General features: G+C 45.8%; 1 protein-coding gene across 1 annotated transcript; it reads left to right on the top strand.

Annotated features, from left to right (window-relative positions):
* Window positions 1-12,187: 12,187 nt before the first annotated feature.
* On the top strand, window positions 12,188-16,369 carry LOC135571378 (uncharacterized). The gene is given in 8 exon segments (XM_065017287.1): window positions 12,188-12,315; window positions 12,318-12,373; window positions 13,203-14,542; window positions 14,544-14,872; window positions 14,875-15,141; window positions 15,685-15,795; window positions 15,954-16,050; window positions 16,194-16,369. Coding segments are annotated over 5 exon segments (2,016 nt in total). The 5' UTR covers window positions 12,188-12,236; the 3' UTR covers window positions 15,087-15,141; window positions 15,685-15,795; window positions 15,954-16,050; window positions 16,194-16,369.
* Window positions 16,370-17,934: the final 1,565 nt, after the last annotated feature.

Below are 17,934 nucleotides of genomic sequence, written 5' to 3'. Positions count from 1 at the left end.
ATAGCTCTCCTTCCAGTTAAATAGTGGGCAGGGCAGCAATCACAAAAGAACAGGTGTATTCTTCTTCTTCTGCTTCTGTGAGGTTTAAAGACGGTTGGTATCCAATATGTTGCATTATCGCCCTCTACTGAACTATAGTATGAATCCATTACCTTTGTGAAAAAATTGGAAAGGGGAAATGTGAAAAATAAATATATATATATATTTAATGACCCTTCTAACTAACCCTACACTCATTAAAACCCATCACCTTATTCCACTACTTTAACCCTGTCTTATCCTACCCCAGGCCAACGACCCGAGAGGACGGGACACTACAACTCAACACACCCTGTAACTCTTCTGAAATCTAATCTCATACCCCCAAGTACTTCTCTGCAGCTGCCACCACAACATCTATTTTCTATGACTTACGTGTCATCTCTGCAGTACAGCAGATAACAATGGCTATGAATGCTAAGCCAACCTCATTGAAACATATATCACTCATTGGCCTATCCCTCTGTTCTGGCAAATATCTACTATTCACAGGGATACTCTCAGAATCCCTCACCCTTGATCCACCTCCACTACCTTCTTCACTTCCTCTGCATACAACATATTTTTCACTACAATGACCCTGGCCACCTCAACCTGCCTGAAAGATTAGTGGAATCTGTGTGGGTAGCTGGACAGGTAGGATGACTGACAGTGAAGGTGAACAGGTGTGTCAGGTGACCGAGGAATGGATGAGACTGAGGCAGGAATTCCTTTAACCATAAAGTGGTATATTTACTGAGTAGTGTGGATTCATGGACGCACAGAACTTCTGGATGAGATGGAGTTAAGGAAGAGAAAGCAGCGAGATCAGACGATGGCAATTTCCTCCTTTTATGGAGTTGAGATCTGTCGGACATTTCCACCTGACCTAATTAAAGCGCCCTGGCCCAGCTGAGTAAATGGCAATGAATTAAAGGATTATTCCACCAACTCCATGGGCCTTTTCTACAGCCACCCCGGAAATTTGTTAAATTCCACACTCCTCAAAAAGGCTCATTGCTCCCCGTCCTCTGTCATCTCAGGGAGAGGAATCAGTCGGGCAACTGGCCGGATATATGTCCGGTTCTTCACCTGGATCTCCACTGATCTAACACAACCATCGATCCCAGGCATGGTCTTAGTTATACGGCCCACCGGCCAGGAGGCTCGAGGCAGCTGAGGGTCCACCATCATTACTACTTGGCCAGTTTCCAGGCTGGCCATTTCTCTCCGCCATTTCCCTCTGTGCTGTAGACTTGGTAGGTAATCCCGAATGAATCGGGCCCAAAAATGGTCAGCTAAGATTTGGCTGTGTCGCCACCGGCGTCTGCCTACGAGGTTGGTATCAGCATACATGGCTTGAGGAAGTGACGCATCTCGGCGTCCCATCAAGAGCATATTCGGTGTAACCGGATCGGGTCAGCGATGTCTGCAGAGAGATATCCCAAGGGTTTGGAGTTCAGCATCCCTTCCACCTCTATCAGGACGGTCCTCAAGACAGTTTCAGTGACAGTTTGGTCCCCCAGGACGACTCGTAAGGCCGTTTTACAGATTTGATCTCTCGCTCCCATGTTCCTCCAAAATGAGGAGCGCCTGGAGGGTTAAATTTAAATGAGATTTGTTGGTCCATCAGCTGATCCTGGAGGCTGGGTTCCATGGCTTGGAAGGCTTCCTCCAACCTGGCTTCTCCTGCCTTGAAGTTCGTACCTCTGTCAGCCAGGATCTCGTAGGGTTTCCCCCGTCGGGAGATAAACCGCCGTAGGGCCATGAGGAAGGCTTCAGTATCCAAACTCTCCAGTAGGTCCAGGTGGACACATCTGGTTGTCAAACACTTGAATAGAATGCCCCAGCGCTTTTCCACACGACGACCTAACTTGATCATCAAGGGGCCAAAGCAATCTACTCCTGTTGACCAGAAGGGTGGTTTAAGGAAGCGCAAGCGAGAAGGGGGTAAATCTGCCATTTTGGGCACCGTAGCTCCGGCCCGCCATCTCTGACATTCTACGCAGGCATATTGGTGCTTACGAATGACTCCTCGTCCTCCAATTATCCAGTACTTCCGCCTCATCTCCCCATAGACCCTCTCTGGACCTGGGTGGAGAAGCCGCTCATCATAACTCTTGATGAGGAGCCTGGTATAAGAGGGTGTCTGGAGTCAAGGATAATTGGGTGGATAGCATCTGGGTCCAAAACCTCTGCTTGGCGCAGCCTCCCTCCGACTCTGATCACTCCAAGGATTGGATCATATTCTGGGGCAAGAGAGAGAAGACTGCTGTCCTTAGCCACTTCCCTACCGGCTTTCAGAGCTTTTAACTCCTCAGGAAGCTAACTGCTTGTGCTTGCTGGAGGAGTAGTGTCTCTGCCGCGAGGGAGGTAGGTATAGAAGCCACCCCATCTGAGGTCTGGTTTGTGGCGGTGATCAGATCCGGCAGTGTTTGGGATTGTGTTAGGTCAGGGAGAGCCGTTGTTGGTTCCGTAGAAATGCTGTAGCATTGGGCGGACTTTCTTAACTCATGAGCTTCAGTTGGTTGCGGAGGGGCGCACGCCTGGGGGCTGTCGGCCACTCTTTCTCTGGTTGGGACAAGAATGGTGTTCCCAAGCTCCAGCGATGGGGTTTAGCCAATTCCTTAAGGGTTTTACCTCTAGTAACGTCATCAGCAGGATTGTTTATGCTATCAACATACCTCCAGTCCTGGACTTCTGTTAGGTCTTGGATTTCCGCAATGCGAGTTCCGACGAACACCTTATACCTGCAGGACTCCGACTTGAGCCAGGTCAATACAGTGGTCGAATCACTCCAGTAGATGACCCTTTGGATTGGCAAGGTGAGCTCGGCTCGCAAGGTAGAGGCCAACTGGGCTCCGGAAAGGGCAGCACTGAGTTCCAGCCTAGGCATTGACAACTGCTTCTTGGGTGCGACCCTGGACCTGGCCATGACAAAGGAGACATGGGTGTGGCCTGCCTTATCCTCCACTCTAAGATAGGAAACAGCCCCATAAGCTCGCTCCGAAGCGTCACAGAACACATGCAGTTCCAGGCATGATCCCAGTTGGTCAGCACAGGATGGTACATAACATCTTGGCATTTGGACATCAGAGAGCTCCGTTAACTCAGTTTCCCAACAGATCCATCGTTCCACTAGGTCAGCCGGGTGGATTGGTTCATCCCAGTCCCTCTTGGTCTGCCACAGGTCCTGGACTAAGACTTTGGCCCGTGTTGTGTATGGCAGGATATACCCAAGGGGATCGTATTGACTGGCCAGGGTCCGATAGATGGTGCGCAGAGTGGGGTTTCTTTACTCGGGGATGAGCGGTGCTTATACCCCAGGGTATCCGGTATGCAGCTCCACCTCAGTCCTAGAGTGGGCTCTTCTGGGTTAGCACCAGACTGCGTTAGCCATAGTTCACTGCTACTGGACCTAGCTTGTGGCGGGAGGTGCTGGATAACCTCCGCTCTGTTACTAGCCCACTGTCGGACCTCAAATCCCCCTTTGGACAGGAGATTCCGTACTTTATCAAGGAGTGATTTCGCTTCAGCCGTGGATGGGATGCTCTGTAAGCAGTTATCCACATAGAAGGCATTTTCCACTGAATCCAATACTTCTGGGTCACAGTCTGGATGCTCCCGTGCGTGTCTCTGCAGAGCGTATATGGCACAGCAAGGACTGCAGGTGGTGCCAAATGGGAGTACCTGCCATTCATAGATTGTGGGCTCTGCATCTCGTTCCATATCTCGCCATATGAACCGGAGCAGTGTGGTGTCGGAAGGCAGTAAACGAATCTGATGAAACATGGCTTTGATGTCTCCACCGGTGGCTGTAGAGTGCTGCCGGAACCGGAGAAGGACACCGAGCAAGGAAGGACCTAAGGTTGGTCCGGGGAGTAGACAGTCATTCAGGCTTTGACCAGCTGCTTGGAATGAACAGTTGAAGACAAGTCTATACTTCCCACCATGTTGCTGGATAACATGGTGAGGGAGATACCAGGATTCACGGAGTGCGTTTCCCTCTTCATGAGCTGTCACTTCAGTGACGTAGCCTGCCTTCACAAGGTTATGAATCTCTCGGTTATGAACTTCTGCAAGCTCAGGATTCTTCACCAGGCGTCGCTCCGTTCCACGCAGTAGTGGGAGTACAGCCCGTGTCGTGGTTGCCAGAGGAGGATGGTTGGGCACCCGTAGCAGTGGGGTTGCATACCTGCGAACGCCATCCATTTCAGTGGTGGTGGTGCTCTTCTCCAGGAGGTCTAATGCATAGGAGTCATGTTTCGAGCGAGTGACCTCCTGTATCTTCTGGTTGGAGAAGGTGTCCATCTTCCAGAGCATCTCAACATTCGAAGGAGGTCAGTGGCTGCTTCTGGATTGCTTCTGGTGAAGAGGACTTGCTGTGACTGTACAGCTTGGGTGGAGAGAAGTAGATGGGATGGACCTTGCACAGCCCAACCCAAGGATGTATGGACCTCCTTCTGGTCCAGCTCGTATGGGCTCAGTCGGGGTGACGAGATGTGGGTGGTCTGACCCAATCAGGATAAGTGGCGCTACTCTGGCCAGGTTAGGAAGAGGCAATCCTCGTAGATGAGGATATTGTTTCTGTAGAACACTTACCGTGGCAGGAGTGCTCTGCGAGATTCAAGCCATCTGCCGTGAAGGCATTGGTGATGTTATAGGCCACGTCCCTGTTTCCTGAAGGTGAAATGCTAAAGGTTACAGCAGAGCCTTTCATTTGGATAACATCATGTTGCACGTTCTGAGATTAAGGGTCTCGGGGGTCCCTTCCAGGTTAAGCTGACGGGTGGCCGCTGTGAGAATGATTGTTCTTTCTGACCCATCATCTAGAACGGCGAATGTATCTATGCTTCTCCCTTCACTTTGCAGAGTGACCTTGACCACCTTCAACATGACCCTTGGAGACCGGTTCTGCTGGTCGAGATACAGCTCCTTTGCAGCTCCTACCATGAGCATACTCTGCTCCTTCTTTGCTTGGGGAATTAGATCATGCAACACGGTGAGATGGATTTCTTTACAGCGGTTGCAGGGTTTCCTCAATGTGCAGGTCTCCACCTTATGGCTACGGGCACACTTGTAGCATCGTTCGCCTGAAGTGATCCAGGCCTTCAATTGAGTTTGAGTGAGCTTTTTTACTCTGGGGCATGAGCCAAGGAAGTGCCCCTTACTATTGCAATATGGGCAGTAAGGCTGGAATTTGATGTTCTTGAGAGGGGTCTTCTTCCCAGGTTCCTCCCCGGCCTCACTATTTAAGTACATGGTAGTGGGATTTGGCCTTTTCTGTCCCTCCTGGCGTTCAAACTCCTTCCTTCCCCCGGCGGCTATGGCTGAGATTGTGGCCTGGTGAGCGATGCTCTTCGCCTTTGCCTTCACCTCCAACCATGCGGCCAGGTCTCTGAGAGCATAGGTGCTTCTCGAGCCCTCTTTCAGGATGCCCTTATTCAAACAATGTTCAATGAAACTGTCTCTGAGGTACACTGGAAGTTTGCTAAGAAGCCTGTCCACGTGGGAGCCACATTTAAGCTCATTCCCGTCTTCTCCTTCAACGGATTGGAGCATCGAGGTCAGGGATTGGACAGCCAGGGAGAATTCTTGGAAGGCAGCATGGTCTCCCATTTTAATTGGAGACGTGTTCAGGATGTTGTTTAGTTCATTCTGGACCAGCTGACGTGGCTCACCATATCTCGCCTTCAGGGCCTGGAGAGCTGCAGTGTATGGTGTTGCGGAGTGCATAAAGGATTGGGCCAGCCTGTATGCACTGGGAAACCGCAAATGATCCATTAGTACTTGGTATTTGTAGCGTTCTGACAGATGACTGTGAATACCCAGTAGGCTCTCCAATGCCATTTCCAAAAGGACAAATTCACTCTCCTTTCCATTTTCAAAGTATGGCAGTTTGGGTCTGGGAATTCCATAGGCTGAGGCTACTAGAAGTTTCATAATGTTGGCTCCCTCTTCTGATTGCGTGAAGGATAAACCCGGGACTTCTGATGAGCCCACTGTGGCCTCATTGGGCCTGTCCCCTACTGTCCCAGACCCTCCATTTGTGGCAGCCGGAATTGGGCGAGAGCCCTCCGACCTGTTGTTTGAGGACTGGCCTGGCCCTGGACGAAAGGAACGATTTACCTTGGTTGGTAATTGGCGGAAAGGTCGAAGGAGTGATGCTTTGTCCAGATGGAGGAATGCTAACTTGTGTTACTGGCATAGAGGGCGTTGGCGGAGCGACCTGTCTCCCGTGTTCCGTGTTGGCTGTTGACCCCGGAGCGTCCGGGGACTGTGTGCCATGCTGTACCAGAGGGTCAGATTGGGAAAGAAAGGCAGACAGTTCAGGTCCATGTGGAGGGGTGGTCAGGTCAACTCCTGTTCGTTCCTCTCCAGGAAGGATGAGACCATCCGTGCCTCCTCTAATTCCCTTCTGGCTTGACGGTGCCGTCGCTGCTGTGCCAGGTCCTTGGCAATGAATTCCCTTTCCTGTAGAGCTCTACGGGCCTGCACATCAATTGGTGACATCGTTCGTCAGCCTGTCGTTCCTCCTCAATCTGACGCTCAATTTCCTCCAAAGCTAATAGTTTCATCCTCTCTTGTAGGACAGCGGTCTGTGAATCGCTGAGGGCTAGTGAATGGCTGCTGCCATTGTCATGTATTGTCATGTTATGTCTTGTTCCTGTTCTTTCTCTTCACTCCCGTTTCCCCCTGCTGGTCGTATTAGGTTACCTTCTCTTCCTTTCCTTCCCCCAGCTGTTCCTCATCTTCTCTAACTACCTCGTTCACCCTTTTCCCACCTGTTCCCTTTTTTCCCTCTGATTAGTTCTCTATTTCTCTCTCTGTTCCTGCTTCTGTCTTTGTCAGATTCTCGTTTGAGTTTCTCATGCCAGAACCAAACTATCGTCTCGTTTGCTTCACCCTTGTCTCGTCCTGTCGGAATCTGCCTGTTCTTCTGATGCTACGTGTGATCAGGTACCTCTGTCCTCTACAACCCGCGCCTACCCAGAGAGACCAGCAGTCTGTCGCCGCTAACCCTGCTATTCTCTCTGCTGCTAAGAAGGGGACTCTTCTGTAATATCAGAAGGACTTTATGATTTATTTGTCGCCCTCTCTGCGGGTTGTCTATTTTGCCATTCAATACATCTGAAGAGGATCTATGTCTTCCTGTGTTTTGACATTAAAGGACTCTGTTTCTGTTAAACCGCTTTTGGGTCCTCACTCACCTGCATAACAGCCATGGCCACTTCCAAAGGGGTATCCACTGGTCGAACTCCCACTCCGTCTAGAGTGCTTCGACGATTTCCCATTAGTTAAGGGGTGAGCGGAGCCTGCCTCTGGAAGCTGGTCGACCTGTGCAGTGGGAGTTACCTCCTCCATAGGTTCTTCACGTAGACCACTTTCCTGCTCCAAAGCAGTTTCCGGTCCTTGGCTCAGAGGGGATGGTTGATGGCTGAAACGTATAGTTGATCCATCAACTCTTTGAGCTCTGGTGGGCTTGCCCTTTGATGTCGGAACCTCGACCACATAATCCTTAAGATAACCAGGTGCTTGCCTGGTTCTTCTGGTGCTGCTGGTAGTTGAGGATGAAGCATTTGTTGCTTTAGGCTTAGCTCCTGGATATTTCCTTTGTTCCAAGACCTTTCCCTCAGCTGCTCTCTCCTCCCTCTCTTCTTCCTTCCAGTGGAGACAATTCTTCCCTCTCCGCCTTCATTTCCTTTTCACCTGTCTTTGGTTCAGTCATCATCCGGCTCGAAGGACCATTGAAAGATTAGTGGAATCTGTGTGGGTAGCTGGACAGGTAGGATGACTGACAGTGAAGGTGAACAGGTGGTCACGTGTCAGGTGACAGAGGAATGGATGAGACTGAGGCAGGAATTCCTTTAACCATAAAGTGGTATATTTACTGAGTAGTGTGGATTCATGGACGCACAGAACTTCTGGATGAGATGGAGTTAAGGAAGAGAAAGCAGCGAGATCAGGCGATGGCAATTTCCTCCTTTTATGGAGTTGAGATCTGTCGGACATTTCCACCTGACCTAATTAAAGCGCCCTGGCCCAGCTGAGTAAATGGCAATGAATTAAAGGATTATTCCACCAACTCCATGGGCCTTTTCTACACTGCCTCTCTCGCACCAGACACCTCCACTCAGGGTTACCTTCACCGACTCAATGGCACCCACCATCTTTTCCAACCAACTTGAAACCGACCATGGATCAGACAAAGGCCTGGTTCCACCTTCTTCAAAAAGCTTACTCCCACTGAACCAATCATATCTTTATCATAGCCATGCCCATCAATGGAAGGCTTGGGCTCCAAGCTCCTCACAATACCTTCTGCCCCTTCCATTTCACCTCCAGAACTCAAACTGGTGTCCGGCCCACTTTGTTTCAACTTGATACCAATCTTCCTCGACATTCCCTCTCCCTTGTCATTACTATCTTCAACAGATACAAACCCATCCTCTGCCTCCCTCAGTCTTTTCAACCTCATCTTTCTTTCCCTCCAATCCTCCTCCCTTAAACAATTACCTGACTCCTGAAAATATTCAACTTTTCCAAGTCAAACATTTTTTTTAGCCGCCTTGCGGGACATGCTAAGCCCTGTACTCCCTCCACTTCAAACTCCTGTGTCACCAGAACAGATGCAGTTGGGAGCACTTGTTTTTAAGTCATCAACCTCAACAACAGATTGTGCATTATAGACAGTGTTAATGTGCATCCATAGTATATAGTGAACAGTACTGTGCATAATGTAGCAGATGCAGGAATGCCCTCATGCAGAGACACCCCTGAAATGTGGGCTGCAGTTGCACACTATTGACATAAAGACACATCAACCTCAGATAAAGCATCTGAGACAGCAGAACAGCGCTCCTCTGTCTTAGTATGTGTAGGCCATGTATCTGATGCCGTCTGTTCAAAAAGAGTACGGCATGTCATACAGCCACAGTTGTAGAGCGGTCAGACTTTCTGGATGTTTAGTTCAATCCTGTGTGTTCTCTGGCCCATCTCTGATATCTTATTGTGGATCTTGGCTATGATGGTGGGCTCCCCATTGACAGAAAATAAATATCTGCTGTGGGAAACCGTGTAGACAGTGTTAGTGTTCATGTATAGTGCATTATTGACAGTGGTAATGTGCATCCATAGTATAGAGTAGTGAACAGTACTGTCCATAATGTAGCATAGAGCCCATGTCGTAAGTCCAAGTTTTTCCCAGAGTGGTATACCAAGAAGCAAGCTAGATCTACCCAGGTTTTTTTAAATCTAGCCAGCTTCACATTCCAGCTCAGGCTTCATCCGTACTACGATGGTGGATTTTGCTCGTCCACCTTCCGTAAAAGGCTGTCACATGCTTCCCAGTCAAAACACTTTAAGCTTATACATTTTGTGAAGTTTTTGTTCATTTTGGTGTTCGGTAGGTTATTTTCAACTGTTCGCGTGCACCAGTTTTTTTGTTGAGGCAAGTGGAAGTTTAGTAGTCAAAGTCTACACCCCTTCATCAGTGATTGGTTTACAGTAGGGGTGGGAACAATGGACGGGATTCTTCAATGAAGTGTTTGCTATCATCCACTTGAGAATTACTGCAAAAAATGATGTTTAATTGCGACTAAGACCTCCTCTGCAAAAACGTAAAGAATTCAATATAGATTTCTTGATGTATCTATTTTGAGGAAGTGTTTCTGGCTATATTGTTACTACAGTGGCTCAAAATAGACAAACAGTAATATTGGCTCTTTCTTCTAGTTTTTCAAGCGAAGGTCTTTAGGGAGTGTGAGCACAGAAGTTTGCATCGCCTAGCCCAGTTCTGCTTGGAGCAAACTGAACCTATATATGGGGACGTCTTTACTCTAGAAAAGTTATTGTAAATTTCATCAGGCTATTTGAAAATAGTCAAAATTAGAGCCATCTTATGGGCAAAAGTGACATATTTTATTACCTATTGTTAACTTATTTTGAGGTGCTTATCAATACACAAGCCCCTTTTTCCCCACTCCTATCAATCTGATTTCATTGGTCCTTAACTCGCAAATCAGACAATTCATTCAGGATATATGAGAAAGCTCAGAGTTAGCCTACCCCAGAGAAGGTTAGTTTTAGAGGATTTGTTGCCTTGGAAATGTACACTGAACAAAAATATACACACAACATGTAAAGTGTTGGTCCCATGTTTCATGAGATGAAATAAAAATATTTTAAAATTTTTTTCTACCATAAGGTGCCTCGAACATCCTTTTAGAGAATTTGTAGCCACGCTGGGAGGGAGGCTGACAAGTATTTGCATATAATAATGCCTTTTGTGGGGACAAACTCATTCTGATTGGCTGGGCCTGGCTGCAAGTGGGTGAGCCCTCCAAGGCCCACCCAATGGATGCACCCCTGTACAGTCATGTGAAATCCATAGATTAGGGACTAATTAATTCATTTCAATTGGCCTATATATGGACTGTAACTCAGTAAATTCTTTGAAGATGCGTTTATATTGGCCTTCCGAGTGGTGCAGCCGTCTGAAGCACTGCATCTCCGTGCAAGAGGCGTCACTACAGTCCCTGGTTTGAATCCAGGCTGTGTCACATTCGGCGCGTGATTAGGAGTCCCATAGGAAGACACACAATTGTAAAAATGATGTAATGTTGCAATTATACATTCATGCAAGAGGAACTACAATGATTGCACTAGTGCATATGTGTGAAAGTGGTGTGCACACAGCATATTATCCCCGGAGATGCCAAACTCAGGGAAAATGTCCACCATATGATGTCACAGTGATGTCATAATGAGTGGGAGAAAAAACACCTGCATCAGAGACAGTGCAAAGGTTTTCATACTCTGCCACATCCTGAAGAGTTACAATGTCTACCATTTGAAACTGGAATCTACATTGAATTTACAACACATACAGTTTTTCTTATGAATACATGTCTTTCTTGTTGTCCCATAATTTTCACTTTGTAAAAATCAGTTAATGTCAAAGCAAAATTGAATATGAGGACGAACAAAGGTACTTTTACATAGTCCTATGTGCATCCCAAATCAACCCTATAAAGTACATTATCAGCCCTGGTCAAAAGTTGTACACTATGTAGGGAATAGGGTCCCATCAGAGGACAGCCACTCATGATGCATCATGAACAGTAGCTGTGAAGTTATACACATTGCTACAGTGTGGTTTTTACTATGTTTATGAGCTTACTAGTACTAAATATACTGTATTTCAAACATAGAAGTGGATTAATTGGTTAATAGGCCTGTGTGGCTCTGGTGATTTGTTGTCTGTCATGGTGGGTGTGGCTTCCCATGGCACACATTACATCACAATTGTGATGTCATAAATGATTGTATTCTGGTATGATGACAGCCTAAAAAGGTTTGCCATAGCATTACTGTCATATTACAGCAACACTTACAAGTTCAATTCAGGGTCAAAATCATTGCTATATTTTGGATGGTTATTTTGGTGGTAAGTAGTTGTGACCACTTGTGATTTAGTGTGAAAAGGCCTACATTGTGGCACAATTTAATTTAGATGATTTGAATAATATAATCATATTTTTAAGCCATATTGTATCTTTTCAGGATTACTGTAATTGAAGGAACTATGGGAAAGTTCTCCTTTCCAAGGCTCATCATAAGAATGGTTAGAATATCTTTTCTCTCACCACCCCCATAGTCAAAACTCCAGTGAATTAAAATGATTAAAATGATCACTTTGACATATAGGCCTATGAGCTTTTCTAAGATTGAAAATAACAAGCTTGGACCATGATAACCTCATTTCTGACTGCATGTTTGTCATCATTTTCATTTCTAGCCATGGGCAAATCGGACTGCACAGGATGATTTCTGCACAGGAACTACTGAACTCCACAGGCCCAGAACACACCAGCCTCACAACTCCTCACAACTCCCAAGCCTTAATGTAAGTCCCATCTGCAGGCTAAATCTACGACCCACTAAAGTGGTCCAGACTAATCATGTATGGCCAATCAGTGTAAACTTTGTACAAACTACAGCTTGATCTAGTGTCAACATTATTGATATTCTATAATAATGAAATACAATGGAAGGCACATAATAATCCAATGAGTAAAATAAAATATACCATGTTCTATTCTCAATATCCCTACTGCCCCAAAGGTGTGTAGGCAGGACAAGGAGAACACCGATTCTATCCAGAAGAAGAGGAAAAGAAGAGGCTAAATGAGAAGGGAACCCAGGTTGAACTAGGCATGCGGGAGGATATCCATGACCTTGACCTCGCCCATTGGAGATTGGCTAGAGAGACATGGAGAACTGAGCGAGGAAACATGAGGAGATTAAGGCGCTGTATGGAGAAATATTTAGGCTGCACCAACTCTTGGAGGAGGTAACAAGAGCCCTTTTCTTTAATCAGACTTTCATATAAGTAGATGTAATGTAGTTGCTTTAGATGTTCCCAATCCTGATACACAGAAATGAGATCTAAATAGATAGAATAGTGAAATAAGAAGGCAAGAAAAATAACTGCAAACTGGAAGTATTCTGAGGAAGGTCTGAATTCTGCACTGGTAGTATTATTAAGAAGGTCTGCATTCTGCACTGGTAGTATTATTAAGAAGGTCTGCATTCTGCACTGGTAGTATTATTAAGAAGGGTCTGCATTCTGCACTGCACTGGTAGTATTATTAAGAAGGTCTGCATTCTGCACTGGTAGTATTATTAAGAAGGTCTGCATTCTGCACTGGTAGTATTATTAAGAAGGTCTGCATTCTGCACTGGTAGTATTATTAAGAAGGTCTGCATTCTGCACTGGTAGTATTATTAAGAAGGTCTGCATTCTGCACTGGTAGTATTATTAAGAAGTCTGCATTCTGCACTTGTAGTATTCTGAAGGTCAGAATTCTGCACTGGTAGTATTATTAAGAAGGTCTGCATTCTGCATGGTAGTATTCTTAAGAAGGTATAGAATCTGCACTGGTAGTATTCTGAGGAAGATCTGCATTCTTAGAATAAAGTTGTAAAGGGATGGAAGAATTTCTGAATTGGAATGATTCCAAAAGTGTGGACCTTCCCATTTTCCTAATAGGCTAATATACAGTAATAAAACATGTTTTCTCTATGATATTTATTACCCATACACATGTAATTGTTTTAAGATAGTAATAACAATAACCATCAAGTTATTAAGTAAGAAAAGTGTGTCTGTCATCATACAGATTGGGGTGGATAAAGGGGTGATCAAGCAGCGCTCCACCTCCTCCATTATTTGTCCCGTCTCCCCAACACTGCCAGCTTTCCCCTGGTACAACCACCACAGGTACCTCGCCAACAGCCAATCGGAGCCTGACCAGCATGCTGCCGGCACTCAGAAGGACCCACCTAAGAAACACTCAATCTTTCCCCCTCTGGACACACAGAGCTGCACCTCCCCTGATAAATGGCCTCATTCTCCGTCCAAGACGTCACACCCACACGCTTCACACCGATTTTCTGTCCCATCCCACCTCCTGGCTTCCGGCCCTCCTGCCCGGATGAGACAGACCCATCCGCAGGTCCACCCCAGGTCCCCATTGACTGGCCAGGCAAAGGTCAAGGATGAGGTTAAGAGGCCAGAGACTGCATCGTCTGAGGAATTGTCTGAGGAAGTTCAACGGAGAGGAGCAGAAATTGCAAGCATGTATAAAGCACAGCTGAAAGAGAGGATGGCCCAAAAGAGAAAGGAAGAGATTCTGAAGAAAATGGCAAACAGCGATGACAAGAACGATGACACTGAGGCCTTCTGCTCCCCTGCCATAGCCCCCGAGCGCCCGGCCAGCCCAGAGGCCACGCCAGTGGCCGCCCGAGAGGACACTCAGGGGGACACCCAACAGGACCTGGCAGAGGTTGTGAATGTGCTCAAGAGGCAATCATCTGATCTATACCTGCCTGACGACGTTTGTGAGGAGTCACTCACATGGAAATCCATTTACGAGGAGCTGTGCCCGCTCGCTCACAAAGTGAACACAGAAGCTGACTACATCAAGGCGCTCCGCGTCATCACTGAGAATGCTGTGACTCCCTCGTGCTCGTCTGAGGATGATGTGTCTCAGAGTGTGAGTGAGGACACAAGTCAGGAGGGGAGTAGTGAAAGTGAGGAGAGCATGAGTGGACAACAGCAGAGATGTCTACACAGGGATCCTTATAGTAAGAGGGACAGGAAGGAGATTGATAGTGGTAAAAGGGAAGGTAGATTTGCAACCGCCAATGCAATGTCCATGATGGCAAGCCGAGGGATAGAAGAACTTAATGCCATGAGCTACGCAGACAGGATCAAATATTTCAAGTATGAGGCTAAGAGAAATGAAGAGATGATGAAGATTGAAAGGAGGAAGGAAAAAGCCAGGGACGAAGAGCTCAAAAAGTGGGAAAAGAGGCAGAAGAAATTGAATGAGGAGGAAAGGAAAAGGGAGAAGGCAGAGATGAAACTAAAGATTGAACATGAGAAAAAGAAACAAGAGCAAGAGAAAAAGAGAGAGAAAAAAGAAAGAAAGCAGCAGGAGATGCAACAAAAGGCCCGTAAAAGAAGAGAAAAAGAGGGCAGAGGAAGAGAAAAAGATGGAGAAACAGAGGATGGAGGAGGAGAGGAACAGGGAAAAGGAGAGAATGAAGGTGTTGGAGATGCAGCAAAAGGCACGAGAGAAAGAAGAGAAGAGGAGGAAAGAGGAACAGAAAAGGAGATTGAAGATACAGCAGGAACAAGAGAAGGAGGAACAGAAAAGGCAGACAAGGATACGGGACGAGGATAAGAAGAGAGCAGAGCTTCAAAGAATAAAAGATCACGAGGCCAGGTTCAAGATGGAGATGGAGAAACTGTATGAGAGAGAAGAGAGGAATGCACAGATTGAAAGAGAAAAAGGCGTGCGCTGTGTCAGAAAAAAGGACAGACACAGAGAGAAAAACAGGTGGTGGCATACGAGGTCACAGCGTCTACATCTGACGCCTCTGTGCGGAGGGAAGAGAGGGAGCAACGTCCAGAGACCGCTCACGCACAGTCTGCAAAGAGGAGAACAAGGAAGAAGCAGAAGAAAGCGGCGGACGAGGCATCGACAACTTTTGAGTAGATGACAAAAGAAAGGGAGCAGACAAAAGAAGAAATGTACAAGTCAATGCTCCTAGGTATGTTGATAGATGAAAATAAACAACAACAAATGAGGTTTTTTAAAGAGAAAAAACAAACAAAAAACGAGAAAATAAGCAAAAGGAGGAACAAATTATAAGGAAGCCAGGCCTGAGGGTGAAGAGGAGGAAACATGAGAGAGGAGGAAGAGAGACCAGAGTGGTTTATCAGGAGGGAAGTAGGAGATATAGAATTCAAGTTCTGATGGACAGAATCAGGAAGGACCATGGGATAAAAGGTCAATGAGATTAGCAGTAAAGAAGAGCTGAGTGGATCAAAAGAAAGTTATGGAAAACACAAGGGGGGAGGCAAGATAAACAGAGACCCAGAGAAAAGAGGTGAAAAGAGTAATAGAGAGGAGATTGAACTAGATTTCTGATGGACATATGGCCAAAATAACTATCTAAATAACTAAGGATTAGCAGAAAAGGAGAAGACCAAGAGCACAGGAAAAATAACCAACAGACATCAAAAGAAAGGAAGTCTGCCTCTTCTACTTCTCTTTTACAGTTGCTTTGGTTTCCTTTTGTCCTCTTTCTAAGGCTGTTCAAGTCTGAGATAGATGAAAAGAGCAGCCAAAGAAACAGATCTGTTGAAGCATCAATTGGAAAGGATGGGAGGGTTGGAGGAGCACAGCTGGATGACTACATTAGGTAAGTGTTTACTATCAAAGCCTGTTCTCTGTAGACAACTGTATTAGTGTTGATAGAAGTATGTTTAGGTCATGTCTTTCGACTCAAACACTACAATTCCTGATCTCATGTGATTATTCACCTCAAGTGGGCTTTCGGATGTTTTTTTCCTGAAACAGATTGTGGCATATGAGGTCTCTTTATCTGTTGAAGCATCAATAGAAAAGGATGAAAGGGAGGGAGGCAGGAAGAGGAAAACACAGAAGAGCAGATGAGGTAAGTGCTTGGGCTTGTGATGAGAGGATAGGGGCTCCACAACTGGGGCTCATGTTTGAAATTTCTCAGACTAATGTATTACTGTGAATCCCATTTGTTCAATGTCTGTTTGATTAATTCCTGACGGAATAATTGTTTTACAGGAGTACTCTATGTTCTGCTTCCATGTGGATTGACAGCATTGCTTTCATGAGCTGCTGGAGGACATCATGGAGGAAGAGGGAGAGGGTCTGTGATAGGCAGTTTGCCATGGCCCTAAATGGGCCTTTGGATGTTAATTCTTCCTGCTTCATATCATACAACTTTACAATAAAAATGAATTGCAAGCATCAGCCTCTTCTGTTTGAGTGTGATCAGTGCAGTATTAGTAAGATTGGTGTAAACCCAAGGAATATTCTGACCTTCTCGGCAGAGTTCCTCTGTCCAGTGTCTGTGTTCTTTTGCCAAGTGTCTGTGTTCTTTTGCCCATCTTAATCTTTTTATTGGCCAGTCAGATATTGCTTTTTCTTTGCAACTCTGCCTAGAATGCCAGCATCCCGGAGTCGCCTCTTCACTTTTGACGTTGAGACAGGTTTTTTCAGGTACTATTTAATGAAGCTGCCAGTTGAGGCATCTATTTCTCAAACTAGACACTCTAATGTATTCTTGCTCAGTTGTGCACCAGGGCCTCCCCCTCTTTCTATTCTGGTTATTGCCAGTTTGCACTGTTCTGTAGAGTAGTTCACAGCGTTGTACGAGATCTTCAGTTTCTTGGCAATTTCTCACACGGAATAGCCTTAATTTCTCAGAACTAGAATAGGCTGACGAGTTTCAGAATAATCGAACCCAAAAATGCTGATGCTCCAGATACCCAACTAGTCTAAAGGCCAGTTTTATTGCTTCTTTAATCAGAACAGTTTTCAGCTGTGCTAACGTAATTGAGAAAGGGTTTTCTAATGATCAATTAGCCTTCTAAAATGATACAATTGGATTAGCTAACAATGTTCCATTGGAACGCAGAAGTTATGATTGCTGATAATGGTTCTCTGTACAACTATGTACAGTTGAAGTCGGAAGTTTACGTACACTTAGGTTGGAGTCATTAAAACTCATTTTTCAACCAGTCCACAAAATGTCTTGTTAAACTATAGTTTTGGCAAGTCGGTTAGGACATCTGTGTGCATGACAAGTAATTTTTCCAACAATTGTTTACAAACAGATTATTTCACTTATAATTCACTGTATCACAATTCCAGTGGGTCAGAAGTTTACCTACACTAAGTTGACTGTGCCTTTAAACAGCTTGTAAAATTCCAGGAAATGTCATGGCTTTAGAAGATTCTGATTTACATCATTTTAGTCAATTGGAGGTGTACCTGTGCATATATTTCAAGGCCTCGCTTCAAACTCAGTGCCTCTTTGCTTGACATCATGGGAAAATCAAAAGAAATCAGCCAAGACCTCAGAAAAGAAATTGTAGGCCTCCACAAGTCTGGATCATCCTTGGGAGTATTTTCCAAACGCTCAAAGCGACATTCATCTGTACAAGCAATAGTATGCAAGTACAAAAACCATGGGACCACACAGCCATCATACCGCTCAGGAAGGAGATGCGTTCTGTCTCCTAGAGATGAGCGTACTTTGTTGCGAAAAGTGAAAATCAATCCCAGAACAGCAGCAAAGGACCATGTGAAATTGCTGGAGGAAACATGTACAAAGTATCTATATCCACATTAAAACGAGTCCTATATCAACATATCCTGAAAGGCCGCTCAACAAGGAGCCACTGCTCCAAAACCGCCATAAGAAAGCCAGACTGTTTGCAACTGCACATGGGGACAAAGACTGTACTTTAAAGAAATATCTTCTGCTCTGATGAAACAAAATATCAAACTGTTTGGCCAT

Source organism: Oncorhynchus nerka, linkage group LG4, assembly GCF_034236695.1.
Source record: "Oncorhynchus nerka isolate Pitt River linkage group LG4, Oner_Uvic_2.0, whole genome shotgun sequence".
Lineage (NCBI taxonomy): Eukaryota > Metazoa > Chordata > Actinopteri > Salmoniformes > Salmonidae > Oncorhynchus > Oncorhynchus nerka.
The sequence above is the reverse complement of the archived record's forward strand: the minus strand, read 5'-3'. Positions and strand labels throughout refer to the sequence as shown.